Source organism: Bubalus bubalis, chromosome X (assembly GCF_019923935.1).
Source record: "Bubalus bubalis isolate 160015118507 breed Murrah chromosome X, NDDB_SH_1, whole genome shotgun sequence".
Classification (NCBI taxonomy): Eukaryota; Metazoa; Chordata; class Mammalia; order Artiodactyla; family Bovidae; genus Bubalus; species Bubalus bubalis.
The window spans coordinates 73861869-73887048 of record NC_059181.1 but is presented as its reverse complement, the minus strand read 5'-3'; the positions used below and the strand labels follow the sequence as shown (position 1 = coordinate 73887048).

The 25180-nt window shown below is 37.7% G+C and overlaps 1 protein-coding gene across 15 annotated transcripts in view; it reads left to right on the top strand.

Moving 5' to 3' along the window:
• Positions 1 to 25180, top strand: part of RPS6KA6 (ribosomal protein S6 kinase A6) — a 192300-nt gene that overhangs the window by 159531 nt on the left and 7589 nt on the right. For 12 of the 15 annotated variants that reach the window (XM_025276979.3, XM_025276980.3, XM_025276986.3 and 9 more), the window contains one exon: positions 22519 to 22563. The exons of 2 other annotated variants lie outside the window; for them this stretch is intronic. In XM_025276979.3, the coding sequence (XP_025132764.1) occupies positions 22519 to 22563 (45 nt within the window). Of the gene's footprint in view, positions 1 to 11301; positions 11423 to 22518; positions 22564 to 25180 lie in introns of all 15 variants that reach the window. One more of the 15 variants, XM_025276978.3, reaches the window with a different exon arrangement.

The following is a 25180-nucleotide window of genomic DNA, read 5'->3' as shown; positions in this document are numbered from 1 at the left end:
CAATTTCTTTAATACCTTTGAAATTATTTATTTCTCCTTGATTGAGCATTGGTATACTTTTTCTTTCAAGGAAATTGTTCATTATTGAGTTCAGTCCAGTTCTGTTCTGTTGCTGTCATGTTGGACTCTGCCACCCCAGGGACTGCAGCAGGGCAGGCTGCCCTGTCCATCAGCAACTCCCAGAGTCTACTCAAACTCAAGTCCATTGAGTCACTGATACCATCCAATCATCTCATCTTCCATCGTCCCCTTCTCCGCCTGCCTTCAATCTTTCTCAGCATCAGGGTTTTTTCCAGTGAGTCAGTTCTTCATATCAGATGGCCAAAGTATTGGAGTTTCAGCTTCAGCATCAGTCCTTCCAATGAATATTCAGGACTGATTTTCTTTAGGATGGACTGGTTGGATCTGCTCGCTGTCCAAGGGACTCTCAAGAGTCTTCTCCAACACCACAGTTCAAGAGCATCAATTCTTTGGCGATCAGCTTTCTTTATAGTCCAGCTCTCACATCCATACATGACTATTGGAAAAATCATAGCTTTGACTGGGTGAACTTTGTTGGCAAAGTAATGTCTCTGCTTTTTAATATGCTATCTAGTTTGGTCATAGCTTTTCTTCCAAGGAGCAAGCGTCTTTTATTTTCATGGGTGCATTTACCATCTGCAGTGATTTTGGAGCCCAAAGAAATAAAGTCTGCCACTGTTTCCACTGTTGCCCCATCTGTTGGCTATGAACTGATGGGACCAGATGCCGTGATCTTAGTATTCTGAATGTTGAGTTTGAAGCAACCTTTTTCACTCTCCTCTTGACTTGCATCAGGAGGCTCTTTAGTTCTTCTTCACTTTCTGCCATAAGGGTGGTGTCATCTGCATATCTGAGGTTATAGATATTTCTCCCAGCAATCTTGATTCCAGCTTGTGCCTCATCCAATCCAGCATTTCTCATGATGTACTCTGTATATAAGTTAAATAATCAGGGTGACAATATACAGCCTTGACGTACTCCTTTTCCGATTTGGAACCAGTCTGTTGTTTCATGTATGGTTCTAACTGTTGTTTCTTGACCTGCATACCAATTTCTCGGGAGGCAGGTCAGGTGGTCTGGTATTCCCTCCTCTTGAAGAATTTTCCACAGTTTGTTGTGATCCACACAGTCAAAGGCTTTGGCATAGTCAGTAAAGCAGAAGTAGATATTTTTCTGGAATTCCCTTGCTTTTTCTATATCCAGTGGATGTTGGCAATTTGATTTCTGGTTCCTCTGCCTTTTCTAAATCCATCTTGAGCATCTAGTAGTTCTTGGTTTTCATACTGTTGAAGCATAGCCTGGAGAATTTTGAGTATTACTTTGCTAGTGTGTGAGATGAGTGCAATTGTGCAGTAGTTTGAGCATTCTTTGGCATTGCCTTTCTTTGGGATTGGAACAAAAACTGACCTTTTCCAGTCCTGTGGCCACTGCTGAGTAATATTCCATTATTGAGTAGAATGTCATAAAGTGTTTCATATTATCTCACTAATCTGTTAATGTCTATAGATGCTGTTGTGATGTATACTTCCATATTTTAGTCATAATTATGAACTGATCTATTTATCTTTGCAGATTTATCAGTTTTTGCTTCATATATTTTGAAGCTCTATTTTTAGGTATGTAAATTATTTATAAATTTGACCTCTATATTACTTGTCTGTTCCTCTTTATCATTATTAAATGACCTTCTTATTTTAATTTTTTTAATTGAAGGATAATTGTTTTACAGAATTTTTGTTGTTTTCTGTCATACCTCAACATGAGTCAGCCATAGGTATACATACACCCACTCCAGTGTTCTTGCCTGGAGAATCCCAGGGACGGGGGAGCCTGGTGGGCTACAGTCTATGGAGTCCCACAGAGTTGGACACGACTGAAGTGACTTAGCAGCAGCAACAGCATACATATATCCCCTCCCTTTTGAAACTCCCTCCCATCTCCTCCCTCTGCATCCCACCCTTGTAGGTTGATACAGAGTTTCCTGAGCCATACAGCAAATTCCTGTTGAGTTTGATTTTCCTGAGCCATATAGGAAATTCCTGCCGGCTATGTATTTTACATATGGTAATATAATTTTCCATGTTACTCTTTCCATACATCTCACTCTCTCCTCCCCTTTCCCCATGTCTATAAGTCTGTTTTCTATGTCTGTTTCTCCAGTGCTGCCCTGTAAATAAGTTCTTCAGTACCATTCTTCTAGATTCCATATATATGTGTTAGCATAAGATATTTATCTTTCTCTTTCTGACTTACTTCACTCTGTATCATAGGTTCTAGGTTCATCCACCTCATCAGAACTGACTCAAACGTGTTCCTTTTTATGACTGAGTAATATTCCATTGTGTATATGTACCACAAACTCTTTATCCATTTTCTGTTGATGCACATCTAGGTTGCTTCCATGTTCTAGCTATTGTAAGTAGTGCTGAAATGAACAATGGGATACATGTGTCTTTTTCAGTTTTGGTTTCCTCAGGGTATATGCCTAGGAGTGAGATTGCTGGGTCATATAGTGGTTTTATTCCTAGTTTTTAAAGGAATCTCCATACCAATGAAATGACCTGCTTAATCCCTGGTAATTTTTCACATTGTTATTGAAAGATACATTCACTCAGTATAAAATTCTAGATTTTCATTTCTTTCTTTTTTTTTTAATTTCCAATTTTTTCAGATAAACTTGACATACAGTACTGTGTCCATTTAAGGTATACAACATAATTTTGACTTATGCACATCATGATTGTTGTCATAATAAGTTTAGTAAATATTCATCATCTCATATAGATACAAAAATAACAAATGAAAAGCAATTTTTCCCTTATAATGAGAATTCTTAGAATTTATTGTAACAACTTTCATATATAACATACAGCATTTTAATTATACTTACATCTCTAGTTGAATATTGCATCTCTAGTACTTACTTATAACTAGAAGTTTTTAATTTTGGCTGCTGCATCTGATTCTGTTTCTCCCACACCCTGCTTTTAGTAACCACAAATCTGATCTCTTTTTCTTTTTTTTTTTTTTTATTTTTGAAATATAATTGATCTGCAGAATTGTGTTGGTTCCTGTTACACAACATGGTGATTTGATATTTATGTACATTTCAAACTGACCAGCATGATAAGTCTAGGTACAATATGTAACCAAAGATTGACTGTATTCCACACACTGTACATTTCATACCCATGATTCACTTATTTCACAACTAGAAGTTTGTGCCTGTTAATCTTCCTTACCTGTTTATTCACCGTACTCACCTCCTTTTTCACAAATACCTGTTTGTTCTTTGTATCTGTAATACCATTTATGTTTTGTTATATGTGTTCATTTATTTTCTGTTTTAGAGTCCACATAAAAGTGAGATCATGTTGTATTTGTTTTTCTCTGACTTATTCCACTTAGCATAGTACCTTGTAGACCCACTCATATTTTTGCAAATGGCGAAGTTTTTATAATGGTATATTAATGTTCCATTGAATATATGTATATATACACACACACACACATCTATGCACTCAATCACTTCAGTCATGTCTGACTCTTTGCAACCTCATGGACTATAGCCTACCAGGCTCCGTTGTCCATGGAATTTTCCTGACAAGAGTATGGAGTGGATTGTCATGCCCTCCTCTAGGGATACACATCTATATGCATTTGTCATTGATGGACATGTAGGTTGCTTCCATATGTTGGTTATTGTAAAAATTGCTGCAGAGAACATTGGAATGTATATACGTTTTTGAATTAGTGTTTTTGTTCTCCTCAGGTAAATACACAGATGAAATTGATGGATCATGTGGCAGTTCTATTTTTAATTTTTTGAGGAACCTTAATACTGTTTTCCTTTGTGGCTATACCAATTTACAATCATACTAACATTGCATGAGGATTCCCTCCTCTCCACATTCTTGCCAGCATGTTGTTTGTTGTCTTTTTTGTTAATAAACATTCTGATAGATGTGTAGTGGTATCTCAGTTGGTTTGATTTTCATTTCCTTGATCATTAGTGATGTTGAGCATCTTTTCATTCATCTGCTGGCCATCTATAGGTCTTTGGAAAAATGTCTATTTAGGTCCTCTGTCCATTTCTTAATTTGGTTGTTTGGATTTTTTTGTGTTTTTTTTTTGATGTTGAGTACATGATTTATTTGTACATTTTGGATATTAACTCCTTAGCAGTCATATTATTTACAAGTATCTTCTTCCATTCAGTAGGCTTCCTTTTTGTTTGCTTGATAGTTTCCTTTGCTATGCAAAAGCTTTTTCTTTAGTTTGATGTCCTCCAAGTTGTTTATTTTTGGTTTTGTTTCCCTTTCCTGAGGAAGACATGTTCAAAAAATATTGCTAAGTCTGATTTCAAAGAGTTTACTGCTTATGTTTTCTTCTAGAAATTTTATGGTTTCAGGTCTTAATTATATAATCCATTTTTAGTTTATTTTTGTATATGGTGTGAGGAAGTAGTCCAGTTTGATTCTTGTGCATGTAATTATTTAGTTTTCTCATCATCTTTTATTGATGAAATTATCTTTTCCCCACTGTATTCTCTTGCCTTCTTTATTGGAGATTAATTGATTATATGTGCATCAGTTTATTTCTGGGCTATGTTCTTTTCCAGTGATCTGTGTGTCTGTTGTGCCAGTACCATAATGTTTTGATTATTGTAGGTTTGTAGTTTTTACTTTGTATCAGGGAGCATGATATCGACAGCTTTGTTATTTTTTCTCAAGATTGCTTTGGCACTTGGAGATCTTTTCCAGTTCCATACAAATTTTAGGGTTATTTGTTCTAGTTCTCTGAGGAATGTCATGGGTATTTTGATAGGAATATACGAATTATATTAACTATAGGTATTACTTTGGGTAGTATGGAAATTATAATAATAATAATTCTTTCAGTTTAAGGATAAAGGATATCTTCATGTCTTTTTTTAATATAAATTTATTTACTTTCATTGGAGGCTAATTACTTTACAATATTGTATTGGTTTTGCCGTACATCAACATGAATCCACCACAAATGTACATGTGTTGCCCATCCTGAACCCCACTCCCACCTCCCTCCCCATACCATCCCTCTGGATCATCACAGTGCACCAGCCCCGAGCATCCTATATCCTGCACCGAACCTGGACTGGTGATTCGTTTCACATATGATAATATACATGTTTCAATGCCATTCTCCCAAATCATCCCACCCTCACCCTCTCCCACAGAGTCCAAAAGACTGTTCTATACATCTCCTTCTCTTTTACTGTCTCGCATACAGGGTTATCGTTACCATCTTTCTAAATTCCATATATATGCATTAGTATACTGTATTGGTGTTTTTCTTTCTGGCTTATTTCACTCTGTATAATACGGTCCAGTATCATCCACCTCATTAGAACTGATTCAAATGTATTATTTTTAATGACTGAGTAATACTCCATTGTGTATATGTACCACAGCTTTCTTATCCATTCATCTGCTGATGGACATCTAGGTTGCTTCCATGTGCTGGCTATTATTAACAGCACCGTGATGAACATTGGAGTACATGTGTCTCTTTCAGTTCTGGTTTCCTTGGTGTGTATGCCCAGCAGTGGGATTGCTGGGTCGTATGGCAGTTCTATTTCCAGTTTTTTAAGGAATCTCCACACTGTTCTCCATAGTGGCTGTACTAGTTTGCATTCCCACCAACAGTGTAAGAGGGTGCCCTTTTCTCCACACCCTCTCCAGGATTTATTGCTTGTAGACTTTTGGATAGCAGCCATTCTGACTGGCGTGAAATGGTATCTCATTGTGGTTTTAATTTGCATTTCTTTGATAATGATATCTCTAATAGAGTTTTGCCAAGAGAATGCACTGGTCATAGCAAACACCCTCTTCCAACAAGACAAGAGAAGACTCTACACATGGACATCACCAGATGGTCAACACCGAAATCAGATTGATTATATTCTTTCCAGTCAAAGATGGAGAAGCTGTATACAGTCAGCAAAAACAAGACAGGGAGCTGACTGTGGCTCCGATCATGAGCTCCTTATTGCCAAATTCAGAATTAAATAGAAGACAGTAGGGAAAACCACTAGACCATTCAGGTATGACTTAAATAAAATCCCTTATGATTATACAGTGGAAGTGAGAAATAGATTTAAGGGACTAGATCTGATAGACGAGTGCCTGATGAACTATGGATGGAGGTTTGTGACATTGTACAGAGACAGGGATCAAGACCATCCCCATGGAAAATAAATGCAAAAAAGCAAAATGGCTGTCTGAAGAGGCCTTACAAATAGCTGTGAAAAGAAGGGAACTGAAAAGCAAAGGAGAAAAGGAAAGATATAAACAGCTGGATGCAGAGTTCCAAAGAATAGCAAGAAGAGATAAGAAAGCCTTCGTCAGCGATCAATGCAAAGAAATAGAGGAAAACAACAGAATGGGAAACACTAGAGATCTCTTCAAGAAAATTAGATATACCAAGGGAAATTTCATGCAAAGATGGACTCCATAAAGGACAGAAATGATATGGACCTAACAGAAGCAGAAGATATTAAGAAGAGGTGGCAAGAATACACAGAAGAACTGTAAAAAAAAGATCTTCACAACCAAGATAATCACGATGGTGTGATCACTCACCTAGAGCCAGACATCTTGGAATGTGAAGTCAAGTGGGCCTTAGGAAGCCTCACTATGAACAAATCTAGTGGAGGTGATAGAATTCCAGTTGAGCTGTTTCAAATCCTAAAAGATGATGCTGTAAAAGTGCTGCACTCAATATGCCAGCAAATTTGGGAAACTAAGCAGTGGCCACAGGACTGGAAAAGGTCAGTTTTCATTCCAATCCCAAAGAAAGGCAATGCCAAAGAATGCTCAAACTACCACACAGTTGCACTCATGTCACACGCTAGTAAAGTAATGCTCAAAATTCTACAAGCCAGGCTTCAGCAGTACATGAACCACGAACTTCCAGATGCTCAAGCTGGATTTAGAAAAGGCAGAGGAACCAGAGATCAAATTGCCAACATCCGCTGGGTCATGGAAAAAGCCAGAGGGTTCCAGAAAAACATCTATTTCTGCTTTATTGACTATGCCAGAGCCTTTGACTGTGTGGATCACAATAAACTGTGGAAAATTCTGAAAGAGATGGGAATACCAGACCACCTGACCTGCCTCTTGAGAAACCTGCATGCAGGTCAGGAAGCAACAGATAGAACTGGACATGGAACAACAGACTGGTTCCAAATAGGAAAAGAAGTACGTCAAGGCTGTTTATTTTCACCCTGCTTATTTAACTTATATGCAGAGTACATCATGAGAAAAGCTGGGCTGGAAGAAGCACAAGCTGGAATCAAGATTTCCAGGAGAAATATCAATAACCTCAGATATGCAGATGACACCACCCTTATGGCAGAAAGTGAAGAGTAACTAAAAAGCCTCTTGATGAAAGTGAAAGAGGAGAGTGAAAAAGTTGGCTTAAAGCTCAACATTCAGCAAACGAAGATCATGGCATCTGGTCCCATCACTTCATGGGAAATAGATGGAGAAACAGTGGAAACAGTTTCTGACTTTATTTTTTTGGGCTCCAAAATCACTGCAGATGGCGATTGCAGCCATGAAATTAAAAGACGCTTACTCCTTGGAAGGAAAGTTATGACCAACCTAGGTAGCATATTGAAAAGCAGAGACATTACTTTGCCAACAAAGGTCCATCTAGTCAAGGCTATGGTTTTTCCAGTGGTCATTTATGGATGTGAGAGTTTGACTGTGAAGAAATCTGAGTGCAGAAGAATTGATGCTTTTGAACTGTGGTGTTGGAGAAGACTCTTGAGAGTCCCTTGGACTGCAAGGAAATCCAACCAGTCCATTCTAAAGGAGATCAGTCCTGGGTGTTCTTTGGAAGAAATGATGCAAAGCTGAAACTCCAGTACTTTGGCCACCTCATGCCGAAGAGTTGACTCACTGGAAATGACTCTGATGCTGGCAGGGATTGGGGGCAGGCAGAAAAGAGGACGACAGAGGATGAGATGGCTGGATGGCATCACCGACTCGATGGATGTGAGTCTGAGTGAACTCAGGGAGTTGGTGATGGACAGGGAGGCCTGGCGTGCTGCGATTCATATGGTCACAAAGAGTCGGACATGACTGAGTGACTGAACTGAACTGAACTGATAATGAGTGATGTTGAGCATCTCTTCATGTGTTTATTAGCCATCTGTTTGTCTTCTTTGGAAAAATCTATACTCTGAAAATTATAAAACACTATTTCCTACATCAGTGTTTTATACTTTTCAGAGTATAGAGCTTTCACCTCCCTGGTTAAGTTTATTCCTAGACATTTTATTCTTTTTAATGTAATTTTAAATCAGAGTATTTTATTGCTTCCTCTTTCTAAATGATTATTATTATTAATGTATAGAAAAACAGCAGATTTCTGTATATTAATCTTGTATGCTGCAACTTTACTAATAAACTTATTTGCTAGTTCTGGTAGCGTTTATAAGTTTTCTCCATTTAATATCATGTCATCTGCAAGTTGGAGAAGGCAATAGTACCCCACTCCAGTACTCTTGCCTGGAAAATCCCATGGACAGAGGAGCCTGGTGGGCTGCAGTCCATGGGGTCGCTAAGAGTTGGACACGATTGAGTGACTTCACTTTCACTTTTCACTTTCACACACTGGAGAAGGAAATGGAAGTCTACTCCAGTGTTCTTGCCTGGAGAATCCCAGGGACAGGGGAGCCTGGTGGGCTGCCATCTTTGGGGTCACACAGAGTCGGACACGACTGAAGTGACTTAGCAGCAGCAGCAGCATCTGTAACTAGTGACAATTTTACTCCTCTTGCAATTTGGATGTTTTTTTTTCCTTTTTTAAATTCAGATACAGTTGATTTACAATTTAGATTAGATTTAGGTGAACAGCAAAGGGACTCAGTTCTACATAAACATATACGTGTATTTATTCTTTATAAATTATTTTCCCATATAGGTTGTTACAAAATATTTAGTATAATTCATTGTGCTATAAAGTTGGTCCTTATATTTATCTATTTTATATATCAGTTCAGTTGAGTCACTCAGTCATATCTGACTCTTTGCATCCCCATGGACTGCAGAACCCCAGGCTTCCCTGTCCATCACCAATTCCCAGAGCTTACTCAAACTCATATCCATCGAGTCAGTGATGCCATCCAACCATCTCATCCTCTGTCATCCTCTTCTCCTCCTGCCTTCAGTCTTTACCATCACCAGAGTGTTTTCCAGTGAGTCAGTTTTTCACATCAAGTGGACAAAGTGTTGGAGCTACAGCTTCAGCATCCGTCCTTCCAATGAACATTCAAGACTGATTTCCCTTAGGATTGACTGGTTTGATCTCCTTGCAGTCCTAGGGACTCTCAAGAGTATTCTCCAACACCACAGTTCAAAAGCATCAATTCTTCGGTGCTCTTTTATGGTTGGACCATAAAGCTTTCTTTATGGTCCAACCCTCACATACATACATGACTACTGGAAAAATCATATATATTTAGTAGTATATATATGTTACTCAAAAACTCACGATTGGTCCCTCCCCCCAACCTTTCTCCTTTGGTAACCATGTTTGTTTTCTATGTTTGTGAGTCTGTTTTGTAAATAAATTCATTTGTATTTTTTAGATTCCACACATAAATGAGATGATATTTGTATTTTTCTGTCTGATTTACTTCACTTAGTATGATAATCTCTCATTCCATCTGTGTTACTGCAAATGGCATTATTTCATTCTTTTCCGTGACTGAGTAGTATTTCATTATGTGTGTATATATATGTGTGTGTGTGTGTATCACAACATCCATATCCATGCATCTGTCAATCGACCTTTAGGTTATTCCCATGTTTTGGCTATTACATTAAATAATGCTGTAGTGAACATTGGGGTAAATGTATCTTTTCAAATTAGGTTTTCTCCTGATATATGGCCAGGAGTGGGATTGCTGGATGATATGGCAATACTAATTGTTAGTTTTTATGAGAATCCTCCATACTGTTCTCCATTATGGCTGCATCAGTTTACATTCCCAACAACAGTGTAGGATGGTTTCCTTTACTCCACACCCTCTCCAGCATTTATTATTCATAGACTTTTTGTTGACCGTTCTGATTGGTGTCAGGTGATATCTCATTATAGTTTTGATGTTTATTTCCTCTGATACTTAGCAATATTGATCATCTTTTCATGTGCCTGTTGGACATCTGAATGTCTCCTTTGGAGAAATGTCTCTATAGATATTCCACCCATTTACTGATTGCATTGTTTGCTTTTTTGATATTTAGCTGTTTGTTTATTTCAGAGATTAATCCCATGCCAGTCACATCATTTGCAGATATTTTCTTCTCAGTCCATAGTTTGTCTTCTTGTTTTGTTTATGTCTTCCTTTGCTGTACAAAAGCTTTTAAGTTTCATTAGGTCCCATTCATTTATTTTTGTTTTTATTTCCATTACTCTAGTAGATAGATCCAAAAAAAATTGCTGCAATTTATGTCAAAGAGCATTCTGCCTGTTTTCCTCAAAGAGTTTTATGGTATCCAGTCTTACATCTAGATCTTTCATCCATTTTGAGTTTATTTTTATACATATTGTTTGAAAATGTCCTAATTTTATTATTTTACATGAAAAGAATATCGTTGTCCTATTTTCCCAGCACCACTTATTAAAGAGACTGTCTTTTCTCCATTCTATACTCTTGCTTCCCTTGTCATGATTAATTAACCATAGATGTGCATGTTTATTCCTAGGCTTTCTATCTTATTCCATTGATCTATTATTGGATTGGCCAAAAAGTTCCTTCATTTTTTAAGTAAAAATAAAAGATATATTTTTCATTTTCACCAAGAACTTTATTGAACAACATATTCATTGCTTTGTTCCACTGCTGCTGCTGCTAAGTCGCTTCAGTCGTGTCTGACTCTGTGAGACCTCATAGACGGCAGCCCACCAGGCTCCCCCATCCCTGGGATTCTCCAGGCAAGAACACTGGAGTAGGTTGCCATTTCCTTCTCCAATGCCTGAAAGTGAAAAGTGAAAGTGAAGTCGCTCAGTCATGTCTGACTTTTCGTGACCCCATGGACTGCAGCCCACCAGGCTCCTCCGTCCATGGGATTTTCCAGACAAGAGTACTGGAGTGGGGTGCCATTGCCTTCTCTGGTATGAATCAGAACTTCCCAAACTATAATGGGTTTTGCCTGGTCCTCACAGAAGCATGCATCTTGCATTATCCTAATGGAAGATTATATGTTTTCTGTTGATTGATTACAGGTGATTTTCAGTTGGCTTCATTGGAAACAGTACTTATTGGAATTAATTATTTGGTTTTCTGGAAGGAGCTCATAATAGAGGACTCCCTTCATCACCTTCTTTGGATGAAAGTGGGCCTTTGGTATGGTTGGTGGTGGGTCATTTCACTTGCCCCGCAGTCTCCTGTTCTACTTTATTGTAAAGTATCCACTTTTCATCACCTGTCACAATTTATTTTTAAAATGCAACATTTTCATTATGTTTCAGTAGAGAATCACATGTGGAAATAAGGCCAAGAAGGGTCTTTTTTTTTGTATTTATTTAACTTATGTGGAACCCAAACGTCAGGCAATTAATATAACCAAGCTTGTACAAGTGATTTTCAACACTTATTGGATATTTTGAGTGTGTTGGCTCTCTCACATGTGGTATAATGTTGCTCGTTGTCAATTAATGTCTCAGTTTGTTTGATATCAACTTAAACTGGTCTACCTGACTGTGGGGCATCATCCAGCAAGAAACCTCCAGCACAGAACTTCACATGCCACTTTGGATGTGTTCAATCACATTACCCTCTCTATATACTGCACCAATCTTTTTTTTGAGTTTCTGTTGCATTTTTACCATTCTTTAAAGTGTAAAGCCTAATATGCCAAAAATATTTTTTTTTCTTTCTCTTCTCTTCAATATTAAAATGGCTATAGAAAAATTCACCAAATTTTTTAATGCTTGGTAATATGAAAGCTTGTGCAATACAATCTAATAAAATTGTTTCAAGTGAAGTTAAAAACAACTAAGTGCAACTAGAATCATCTTACGGAAAAATCCCAAGGAACTTTTTGGCAAACCCAATATATGTCCATTTTTGTGCCCATACCATAGTTTTTTGAAGATTATAGCGTTGTAGTATAGCCTGAGGTCAGGACATGTTATTGCTTCAGATCCGTTAAGATGGTTTGAGTTGTTTGGGGTGTTTTGTGTTTTCATACAAATTTAAAAATTTTTTGTTCTAGTTCTGTGAAAAATGCCATTGGTAATTTGATATGGATTGCATTGACTCTACAGATTGCCTTGGGTAGTATAGTCGTTTTCAAAGTATTGATTCATTCTAAGAACGTTGTATATCCTTCCATCCGTTTGTGTCATCTTCCATTTCTTTCAATGATTTCTTATAATTATTGGAGTACAGGTTTTTGCCTCCTTAGGTAGGTTTACTCCTAGATATTTTATTATTTTTCATGTGGTGGCCAATGAGATTATTTCCTTGATTTCTCTTTCTGATAGTCTGTTGTTAATATATAGGAATGCAAGAGATTTCTTTATATTAATTTTATATTATACAGCTTTACCAAATTCATTGATGAGGTCTAGCTATTTTCTGGTAGCCTCTTTAGGATTTTTAAAAATATTTATTTATGGCTCTGCTGGGTCTTCATTGTTGCATGCAGGCTTTCTCTAGTTGCAGTTAGTGGGGGCTACTCTCTAGTTGTGGTGCATGGGCTTCTCTTTGCAGTGGCTTTTCTTGCTGCAGAGCACAGGCTTTAGAATGTGTAAGCTCAGTAGTTGTGGCACGTTGATTAAGTTGCTCTGTGGCATGTGGAATCGTCCCAGAGCAAAGATCGAACCCATGTCCCATGCATTGGCAAGCAGATTCTCAACCACTGGACCACCAGCGAAGTTCCTAGGAAGTTCCCTGTGCTGTATAGAACCTTGTTTTTCCATTCTGTTTACAGTAGTTTGCATTTGTTAATCCCAAACTCCCAATCCTTCCCTCCCCTGCCCCACCTACTTTGGAAACCAGAAGTCTCTATATTTGTGAGTCATATCTTTTTCGTGGGTATGTTAATTTCTTTTGTTATTTTAGATTCCACATATAAGTGATATCATGTGATATTTGTCTTTCTCTTTAGTTCACTCAGCATGATAATCTCTAGGACTATCCATGTTGCTGCAGTTGGCATATTTCATTCTTTTTATGGCTGAGTAATATTTTGTTGTGTATATATACCACTATTTCTTTACCCATTCATCTATTGATGGACACTTAGGTTGCTTCCCTGTCTTGGATAATTTTAAATAGTGTTATTATGAACATAGAAGTGAATGTATCTTTTTGAGTTATACTTTTGTTTGGGTATTTGCCCAGGATTGCTGAATCATATGGCACCCCTATTTTTAGTTTTTTGAGTACCTTTGTACTGTTTTCCATCATGGCTACACCAATTTATATTCTCATTAGCAGCATAATGGTTCTCTTTTTTCCACACCCTCTCTAGGATTTATTATTTTTAGACTTTTAAATTCCGACTGGTTTGAGGTGACACCTCATTATAGTTTTGATTTGCATTTATCTAATAATTAGTGATGATGAGCATCTTTTTATGTGCCTTTTGGCCATCTTCATATCTTCTTTGGAGAAATTTCTATTTAAGCAGGAGTGCCCAACCTCCAGACCTCAGACTGGTACCTCCTGTCAGATCATCTGCAGCATTAGATTAGAAATAAAGCACAAAAAAATGTAATGCACTTGAATCATCCCCAAACCATCCTTACCACCCCTGGTCTGTAGAAAAAGTGTCTTCCATGAAATCAATCCCTGGTGCCAAAAATGTTGTGAACCACTGTATTTAGGTGTTCTTCCCATTTTCCATTTGAGTTATTTGTTTTGTTACTAAATTGTAGGAGCTGTTTGTATATTTTAGAAATTAAAGCCTTTTGGGCCACATCATATGCAAATATTTTCTTCCAGTCCATAGGTTGTCTTTTATTTATTTTTATTTTTTTTAGGGTTTCCTTTGCTATGTAAAAGGTTATAAGTTTGTTTAGGTCATATGCATGTAATTTTGCTTTTATTTCTGTTGCCTTGGGAGACTGACCTATGAAAACACTGGTACAATTTATGTCCTAGAATGTTTTGCCTATGTTCTCATCAAGGAGCTTTATGGTGTTTTGTCTTATATTCATTCTTTAAGCCATTTTGAGTTTATATATGTGTATGGTGTGAGGGTGTGTTCTGACTTCATTGATTTATGTGTGACTGTCCAGCTTTCCCAACATCACTTGCTGTGGAGACTGTCTTTGCCCCACTGTATATTCTTAACTCTTCTGTCAAAGATTAATTTTCCATAGGTATATGGATTGGTTTCTGTGCTTTCTGTTCTGTCCTACTGATCTGTATGTCTGTTTTTGTGCCAGTACCATGATATTTTGACTACTATAGCTTTGTAGTATTGTCTGAAGTCTGAAAAGGTTGATTATGCCTCCTGCTTTGTTCTTTTTCCTCAGGATTGCTTTGGCAATTCTGGATCTTTTATGATTCCATATTAATTTTAGAAGTATCATTTGTTCTAGTTCTTTGAAAAATACCATGGACATTTTGTTGGGAGTTTTTAAATGTCTCTTCCAGTGGCCCCCAATAAGGGAGAACTCCTAAATGGAGATGCTGGGAATTGAACCTGGGGCCTTGTGTATGCTAAGCATGTGCTCTACCACTGAGCTACACCCCTGCTGCCATCATTTGTTCTAGTTCTTTGAAAAATATCACTGCTATTTTGTTGGGAGTTTTTAAATAACAGATTCTACACATGTAATTGATCTCTTCATATTTTCTATTTCTTCCTTTTCTTCCTGGTTCAGTCTCAGAAGGTTGTACCTTTCTAAGAATTTGTTCTTTTCTTCCTTTTCTAATCCTTCTAAATGTATGGGTAGATTGTTTTCCATTTTTATTGCTTGCTTTTCTACATGTGGATCACTATACACTTCCCTCTACTAACTGCTGTCCTTATAGCCCGTAGATTATGAATTGTTGATTGTGTTTTTGTTTTCCTTTGTCTCTAGTTATGTTTTTATTCCCTCAATGATCTCTTGGTTGTTTAGTGCATGTTGTTTAGACTCCACATGGGTTTTTTTTTTATAGTTGTTTTCTTGTGTGTGTATGCTGAGTCGTTTAAGTTGTGTCCAACTCTTTGTGACCCCATGGAGTCTAGCCTGTTCTTAAAGACTTTTTACATTTTCAAGGCCTTCAGAGGCTAATGGCACTAGTTATTTTACATTTCTAATTTTGTTTTCAAAAGATTCATCAATAGTACAGTTTTTGCACTTATTAGAACTTAGGTCTTTTTTTTTAATTTTGACATTTTAATTATTTTTAATTTAAATAATTGTTTTACAATATTGTGTTGGTTTCTGCCATAAATCGACATGAATCAGCCATAGATATACATATGTCCTCTCTCTCTTGAACCTCCATTCCACCCCTCTAGGTTATCACAGCATGCCAATTTGAGCTCCCTGAGTCATACAGCAAATTCCCATTGGCTATTTATTTTACGTATCATAATGTATATGTTTCCCTGCTACTCTCTCCATTTGTCCCACCCTCTCCTTCCCTGCTCTGTGTCAACAAGTCTGTTCTATATGTCTGCATCTCCATTGCTGCTTTGCAATATGTTCATCAGTACCATCTTTCTAAATTCCATATATATGCATTAGTATACAAAATTTTACTCTTTCTGACTTACTTAACTTTGTATAAGAGGCTCTAGGTTCGTCTGCCTCATTAAAACTGACTCAAATGCATTCCTTTTTATGGCTGAGTAGTATTTCTTTGTATATATATATGATACAGCTTCTTTACCATTCATCTGTTGATGGGCATCTGGGTTGCTTCCATGTCCTAGCTATTGTAAATAGTGCTGCAATGAACAGTGGGGTACATGTGCCTTTTTCAATTATGGTTTTCTCAGGGTATATGCCTAGTAGTAAGATTGTTGGGTCAGGTGGTGGTTTTTTTCCTAGTTTTTTAAGGAATCTCCATACTGTCCTTTCTAGCAGCTGTATCAGTTTACACTTCCACCAACAATGCAAGAGGGTTCTCTTTTCTCCATACTCTTTCCAGCATTTATTGTTTGTAGATTTTTTGATGATGGCCATTTTGACTGGTTTGAGGTGATACCTCATTGTAGTTTTAATTTGCATTTCTCTAATAATGAGAGTTGTTAAGGATCATTTCATGTCTTTATTAGCCGTCTTTATGTCTTCTTTGGAAAAATGTCTGTATACGTATTCTGCCCACTTTTTGATTGGGTTTCTTGTTTTACTGGTATTGAACTGCATGAGCTGCTTGTATATTTTGAAAACTAATCCTCTGTCAGTTGTTTCATTTGCAATTATTTTCTCCCATTTTGAGGTTTTTTTTTTTTTTTTTCACTTTGTTTAGTTTCTTTTGCTGTGCTGAAGCTTTTAAGGTTAACTCAGTTCCACTTGTTTATTTTTGTTGTCATTTTCATTACTCTAGGAGGTAGATCATAGAAGATCTTGCTATGATTTATGTCACAGCCTATTCTACCTTAAAGAATGTCCTCCTTTAAGGGTTTCTAATAGGCTGGTCTTACATTTAGGTCTTTAATCCATTTTCAGTTTGTCTTTGTGTATCTTCTTAGGAAGGATTCTGATATCATTCTTTTGATATTTTGATATCATTCCTATCACATGGCTGTCCAGTTTACCCGGCAACATGTATTGAAGAGATCTTACCTTATCCATTGTATATTCTTGCCTCCCTTGTCAAAGATACGTTGTCTGTAGGTGCATGGGTTTATGTCCTGGCGTTCTGTCTTGTTCCACTGGTCTATATTTCTGTTTTTGTGCCAGTACCATACTGTCTTGATGACTGTAACTTTGTAGTATAGTCTGAAATAAGAAAAGTTGATTCCTCCAGCTCCATTCTTCTTTCTTAAGATTCCTTTGGCTATTCGGGGTCTTTGTGTTTCCATACAAATTGTGAAATATTTTCATCTAGTTCTGTGAAAAGTGCTGTTGGTAGTTTGATAGGGATTGCATTGAATCTGTAGATTGCATGGGGTAATATTGTCATTTCCACAACATTTATTCTTCCAACCCAGGAACATGAAATATCTCTCCGTTTATGTCATCTTTGATTTCTTTCATCAATGTCTTGTAATAAGCTGTGTAGAGCTCTTTTGCCTCATTAGGTAGGTTTATTACTAGGTATTTTATTGTTTTTGTTGCAGTGGTAAATGGAATTGATTCCTTAATTTCTCTTTCTGACTTTTTGTGTATAGGTATACAAGTGATTTCTATGTATTGCTTTTGTATCCTGTGGCTTTACTAAATTCACTGATTAGTTCTAGTAATTTTCTGGTAGTATCTTTAGGGTTTTCTATGTATAGTATCATATCATCTGCAAACAGGGAGAGTTCTACATCTTCTTTTCCAATCTGGATTCCTTTTATTTCTTATTCTTCTCTGATTGCCTTAGTGAGGACTTCTAAAACTTTGTTATTAATAGTGGAGAGTGGCACCCTTTTCTTTTTCCTGATATTAGAGGAAATGGTTTCAGTTTTTCACCATTGGGAATAATGTTTGCTGTGGGTTTATCATATACAGCCTTTATTATGTTGAGGTAGGTTCCTTCTATGCCAATTTTTGAAGAGGTTTTTAATCATAAATGAGTGCTGAAATTTCTTGAAAACTTTTTCTGTGTCTATTTGGATACTACTATGGCTTTTATCTTTCAGTTTGTTAATATGATGTATCACATTGATTGATTTGTATTTGAAGAATCCTTGAATCCCTGGGATAAAGCTGACTTAATCGTAGTGTAAGATCTTTATAATGTGTTGTTGAATTCTGTTTGCTAGAATTTTGTTGAGCTCTTTTGCATCTATGTTAATCAGTGATATTGGCCTGTAATTTTATTTTTATGTGATTTCTCTGTTTGATTTTGGTATCAGGGTGATGGTGGCCTTGTAGAATGAGTTTGGAAGTGTGCCTTCCTCTGGAATTTTTCGAAAGTGTTTCAGAACAGTAGGTGATAGCTCTTCTTTAATGCTTGATAGAAATGACCTGTGAAGCAATCTGGCCCTGGGCTTTTGTTTTGGGGAAGATTTATTTATCACATTTTCACTTTGAGTGCTTGTGATTGGCTTATTCATAGTTTCTATTTCTTCCCAGTTCAGTCTTGGAAAGTTGAACTTTTCTAAGAATCTTTTCATTTCTTCCAGGTTGTGCATGTTATTAGCATATATTTGCTTGTAATAATTTCTTATGATCATTTATATGACTGCGTTGTCTCATTAACCTCTTTTTTGTCTCTAATTTTGTTGACTTGATTGTTCTCCCCTTTTACTTGATGAGTCTAGCTAATGGTTTGTCATTTTATTCTAAGAAGCAGTTGCTTTTGATTTTTATTCCTGGGTCCTTACTGCCAAATTCAGACTTAAATTGAAGAAAGTAAGGAAAACCACTAAACCATTCAGTATGACCTAAATCAAATCCATTACAGTTACACACTGGAAGTGAAATATAGATTCAAGGGATTAGATCTGATAGAGTGCCTGAAGAACTATGGATGGAGGTCCATGACATTGTAAAAGGAGGCAGATATCAAGACCATCCCCAAGAAAAAGAAATGCAAAAAGGCAAAATAGTTGTCTGAGGAGGCCTTACAAATAGCTGTAAAAATAAGAGAAGCAAAGGAGAAAAAAGAAAGATATACCCATTTGAATGCAGAGTTCCGAAGAATAGCAAGGAGAGATAAGAAAGGTTTCCTCAGTGATCAGTGTAAAGAAATAGAGGAAAACAATAGAATGGGAAAGACTAGAGATCTCTTCAAGAAAATCAGAGATACCAAGGAAACATTTCATGAAAAGATAGGCACAATAAAGGGCAGAAATGGTATCGGCCTAACAGAAGCAGAAGATATTAAGAAGAGGTGGCAAGAATACACAGAAGAACTATACAAAAAAGATGATCATGACCTAGATAATCACGATGGTATGATCACTCACCTAGAGCCAGATCCTGGAAAACGAAGTCAAGTGGGCCTTATGAAGCATCACTACAAACAAAGCTTGTAGAGGTGATGGAATTGCTGTTTAGCTATTTCAAATCCTAAAAGATGATGCTGTTAAAGTGCTAAACTCAATATGCCAGCAAATCTGGAAAACTCAGCAGTGGCCACAAGACTGGAAAATGTCAGTTTTCATTCCAGTCCCAAAGAAGGGAAATGCCAAAGAATGCTCAAACTACTGCACAATTGCACTCATCTCACACACTAGCAAAGTAATGCTCAAAATTCTCCAAGCCAGGCTTCAACAGTACATGAACCATGAACTTCCAGATATTCAAGCTGGATTTAGAAAAGGCAGAGGAACCGGAGATCAAATTGCCAACATCTGGATCATCGAAAAAGCAATAGAGTTCCAGAAAAACATTTACTTTTGCTTTATTGACTATCCCAAAGCCTTTGGCTGTGTGGATCACCACAAACTGGAAAATTCTGAAAGAGATGGGAATACCAGACCACCTGACTTGCATCTTGAGAAATCTGTATGCAGGTCAGGAAGCAACAGTTAGAACTGGACATGAAACAACAAACTGGTTCCATATCGGGAATAGCGTATGTCAAGGCTGTGCTTTTTTAACTTACATGCAGAGTACATCATGAAAAACACCGGGCTGCATGAAGCACACCCTGGAATCAAGACTGCCAGGAGAAATATCAGTAACCTCAGATATGCAGATAACACCACCCTTATGGCAGAAAGCGAAGAACTAAAGAGTCTCTTGATGAAAGTGAAAGAAGAGAGTGAAAAAGTTATCTTTTTTAAGCCAACATTCAGAAAACTAAGATGATGGCGTTTCATCCCATCACTTCATGGCAAATAGATGGGGAAACAATGGAAACAGTGACAGACTTTATTTTTGGGTGGCCAAAATCACTGCAGATGGTGACTACAGCCATGAAAGTAAAAGACACTTGCTCCTTGGAAAAAAATTTATAACCAACCTAAAGAACATAGCAGAGACATTACTTTGCCAACAAAGGTCTGTGTAGTCAAAGCTATGGTTTGGTCTGTGTAGTCAAAGCTATGGTTTTTCCAGTAGTCGTGTATGGATGTGAGAGTTGGATTATAAAGAAAGCTGGGCACTGAAGAATTGATGCTTTTAAACTGTGGTGTTGGAGAAGACTCTTCAGAGTCCCTTGGACTGCAAGGAGATCCAACCAGTCCATCCTAAAGGAAATCAGTCATGAATATTCATTGGAAGGACTGATGCTGAAGCTGAAACTCCAATACTTTGGCCACCTGATGTGAAGAACTGACTCATTTGAAAAGACCCTGATGCTGGGAAAGATTGAAGGCAAGAGGAGAAGGGGACGACAGAGGATGAGATGGTTGGATGGCATCACCAACTCAATGGACATGAGTTTGAGTAAACTCCATGAGTCAGTGATGGACAGGGAGGCCTGGGTGCTGCACTCCTTGGGATCACAAAGAGTCAGACATGATGGAGCGGCTAAACTGAACTGAACTGATAGATTTTGAATCATCATGTTTTCATTGTAATTTGTTTCTAGGAAGTTTGTGATTTCCCTTTTAAATTTCTTCAGTAGCCTGTTCACTGTTATAAATTAAAAAAAAAAAAAAAAGTATTGCTTAACCTCTTACGTCCTTTTTTTTCAGTGTTTTTTTTCCTGTAATATTTTGTGTCATAGCATTGTGTTCTGAAAAGATGCTTCATATAATTTCAATTTTCTTAAATCTGCTGATGCTTGACTTGTGATGCAAAATGTGATCTATCCTGGAGAATGTTCCAGGTATACTTGAAAAAAGAGTATATTCTTTTCGTTTGAATGTAATGTCCTAAAGAAATCAGTAAGTCTATCTGGTCTAATGTGTCATTTAAAGCTTGTGTTCCTTTGTTACTTTTCTGTTTTGGTGATCTGTCAAATGGTTTAAGTGGGTTGTTCAAGTCCCACTATAATACTAGGCTATTATTGTGGTACTGTCAATCTCCCCTTTTATGTCTATTAGTGTTTTCCTTATGTGTTGATGAGTGTATGCTCCTGTGTTGGGTGCATAAATATTTGCACTTGTTACATCTTCTTGGATTGATATCTTGATCATTATGAAGTGTCCTTCCTTATCTCTTATATTCTTTATTTTGAAGTCTGTTGTGTCTGATATAAGAATTTCCACTTCAATTTTCTTTTCATTTCCATTTGCATGGACTGTCTGTTTCCATCCTCTCACTTTCAGTCTGTATGTGTCTCTAGGTCTGAAATGGGTCTCTTGTAGACAGCATATATATGGGTCTTTTTTATATCCATTCAGCCAGTCTGTGTCCTTTGGTTTGAGTATTTAATCCATTTACGTTTAAAGTAATTACTGATATGTATGTTTCTCTTGGCTGTTTCTTAATTGATTTTGGTTTGTTTTTGCATATCTTTTCCTTCTCTTGTGTTTCCTGTCTATAGAAGTCCCTTTCACATTTGTTGTAAAGCTGATTGGTGGTGCTAATATCTCTTAACCCTTACTTGTCTGTAAAACTGTTGGTGTTTCCATGAATTTTTAATTAGATCTTTGCTGGATAATCTTGCTTGTTGATTCTTCCGTTTCAGTACTTTAAGCCCCATGAGGCGCTTCCCTCGTGGCTCAGCTTATAAAGAATCTGCCTACAATGCAGGAGACCTGGTTTAGATCCATGGGTTGGGAAGATCCCCTAGAGAAGGGAAAGGCTATCCACTCCTGTATTCTGGCCTGGAGAATACCATGAACTGTATAGTCCATGGGGTCACAAAGACTTGGACAGGACTGAGTGACTTTCACTTTAAGTATATCCTGCCATTTCCTTCTGGCCTCCAGAGTTTCTGCTGAAAGATCAGCTGTTAATCGTATGGGGTTTCCCTTGCATGTTGCTTGTTGCTTTCCCCTTCCTGCCTTTAATATTATTTCTTTGTTAGTTTGATTAGTATGTGTCTCAACATATTTTTCCTTGTATTTATCCTGTATGGGACTCTGTGTTTCTTGGGTTTGATTGACCATTTCTTCCTTTCTTATGTTAGGGGAAGTTTTTGACTATAATCTCCAGAAATTTTTTCTGACCCTTTCTTTTTCTCTTCTTCTTCTGAGACCTCTATAATTTGAATGTTGGTCCATTTAATATTGTCACATAGGTCTCTGAAACTATCCTCAATTCTTTTGATTCTTTCATTCTTTTACCTTTATTCTTCTGTTCAGCAGAGTTACTTCCACAATTCTGTCTTCCAGCTCACTTATCCATTCTTCTGTCTCAGTTATTCTGCTATTGATCCTTCTAGAGTAGTTTTGATTTCAGTAATTTTATTGTCCCTCTCTGTTTATTCTTTATTTCTTCTAGGTCCTTGTTAAAGTGTGTTAATTGTTTTTTGCATTTTCTCCATTCTGTTTTCAGGGTTCTGGAACATCTTTACTATCATCACTCTGGATTGTTTTTCAGGTAGTTTGCCTGTTTCCTCTGTTTATTTGGTCTTGTGAGTTTTTCCCTTATTCCTTCAGTTTTCTCTGTCTTTTCATTTTTATTTCTAACTTCTTCTGAGTTCTCCTTTTCCCAAGTTTTAGGGTCATATTCCTTCTTATTTTGGGTCTCTGCTTTCAGTGGGTGACATTGGTCCAGTAGTTTGGGTAGGTTTTGTGTTGGGAGGGACTTGTGCCTGCATTCTGGTGGGCGGAGATGCACTTTTTTTTTTTTTTCCCTCTCATGAGCAAGGCTGTGTGAGGGGCTATGTTTTGGGGTTTTTGTGGGAAGCCTGTCTGCTGATGATTGAGTTTGTGTTTTTGTCTTCCTTGTTTGCATGAGGCATCCTGCTCTGCATACTTCCAGCATTTGGGTGATGCCGAGTCTTATCAGGTGGAGGCCTTCATAGGAGTTCTCACTTATTAATACTCCCTGGCATCAGGAGTTCTCTGGCAGTCTAGTGTAGTGGACAGCACTCCCTTTCCAAAGGCTCAGGCTTGATCTCTGGCTAGGGAAGCAAAATTTCATAATCTGTTTGTTATGGCATTAAAGGGGATTAAAACAAACACACAAAAACAAGAAACAGAAGACAAACCTCAGACAAATGGTAAATACAAAATCAGACAAATAAAAACAAAAACAAAGGAACACACACACATGTACACACACACACCAAACCAAAACAGTCCAAAGAAAAAGTACAAGAGAGTGACCTGCCAAGCAAAGGAAACCAAAAATGTTATTGATCAATTAAAAATAAAGCTAAAATGCAAACCAGAAAACAAAACCAAAGCAGAGTGCCAACTAGGGAATAAAGCAAACAAAACAAACTAACAAATGTGGTGAAATAAAGAATTAAAAGGAAGAAAAGAAAACAGTAGAAAAGCTGTGTTAAATAGACTTGTATAAAAAGATTTATATATATATCAAAGAATAACTACATCAAGAACAATAAGAAAAGCAAACAAAAACAACAAGAACAAAAAATTTTAAAAGAATAAAAAAGTCCACAGAAGTGCAAAAAGCCACATAGCAGTAAAAGTATATAAAGGAAATAAAATGTGTGATTAAAAAAAGTTTTCAAAAGCTTGAATAGAATTAATAGTAAAAATAAAATCAACAGCCACAGCAAAAGAGAAGAAAAAAGAAAAAATCCAGAACCAACTATAGAACAAATCAAAATATAAGAAGAATAAATATTTTTCACAGCTGACTGTCCTTTCCCTCACTGTGAGTCAAAGTTCACCTCCTCATCCCTAGAGTATCCTCTGATAATGAGCTGCTCTCTGGGCCTGCTGTGGGGGCAGCTCAAACTCTAATCTGGACCTACCACTGTATGTTATTGCCTCCAGTGTCCACAGCTGCCAGAGCTAGTGGTTTTCTTCTGTGGGAACTCACATTGTCCTAGTTGATTGTGTGAATTTCATCTGTAGTTTGTACAGCTGGTGGGAAGGTTTTTGATCCTCTTCCTTAGCCACACTGCCCCCGGGGTTCAATGTGGTTTTATCCCCACCTCTGCATGTGAGTCATCCACAGGAGCTTGTTCCTGAGGCTGCCCTGGAGGACTTACTTGCCTAGTGAGGACCAGATGTGGAGGTGGTGCTGCACTTGGATCACAGGGACCCTGTTAGCACCAAGTATACAGGAACACTGGCATCCTGAGGTTCTGCAGCTGTGGCAATATTAGAGTCTTTTTCTAGCCTCTGGCAGCTGACATTCCAAGGGCCTCTCTGGTTGGTCCTTCTCTGTTGCTTGGTGCAGCAGACTCTCAAGGATCTCCTGGGTTGGGATCTTTATTGCTCAGTTTTTCAAGTACTTAAAGGGCCACCCTCTCTGGGGTCTTTGTTGGTCAGCTGCCAGCACTGGCATATGAGGGGAGAGAGGCTACATTGATGGCTCCACTGTCTGCACATTACTCAGCAGTATCACTTTGCCTCCATGGCTGCCCAGCTTTCCTCCAAAGGCATTCCCCACTATGATCCCCTCCTTTACTTCCCCTCAGGCCTTCTCACCACAGTCAACAGCAGTCTTTGCCCTGGGATTGGTTTCCAGTCCATACGCCCCAGTTCCCCGCTACCATGCGTTCCAGGGGAGTTGGGTCCCTGTCCAGGGAATCTAGTGTTGCAACAAGGATTATCTGTGTGGTTCTCACTCCATTCAGACTGTCATAGATCAGCTGTTGCACTCTCCCACAGCCTCAAATGCTTTTCCTCTGTCCCAAACAGTTGCCCTGATGTGGGGATCTGACCCCTGCTTCAATTCCTTCACCCCCTGGATACGGGTCCAGTCCTGCTCACTCTCCTCTTTTTCCCTTCCTTCCTTCATCCTGCCGAGATTTGTGTGGACCTGTGTATTCCTTTCTAGTGGTGAGGGACTCCTGCCTGCTCTCACCTGGTGTTCTGTGAGATCTTCTGCATCTGAAGGTGTGTTCCTGATGCATCTTTGGAGAGAGATGTACTCCACATCCACCTGCTCCTCTGCCATCTTTCTGGAATTTCCAGCTTTCTTTTGTTCCCAGTTGAATAAAATACTTTTTTTTAATCCCTTCACATTAAGTTTTTGTCAGTGTTTACATCTGAAGTGAGTCTTTTAGAGATGG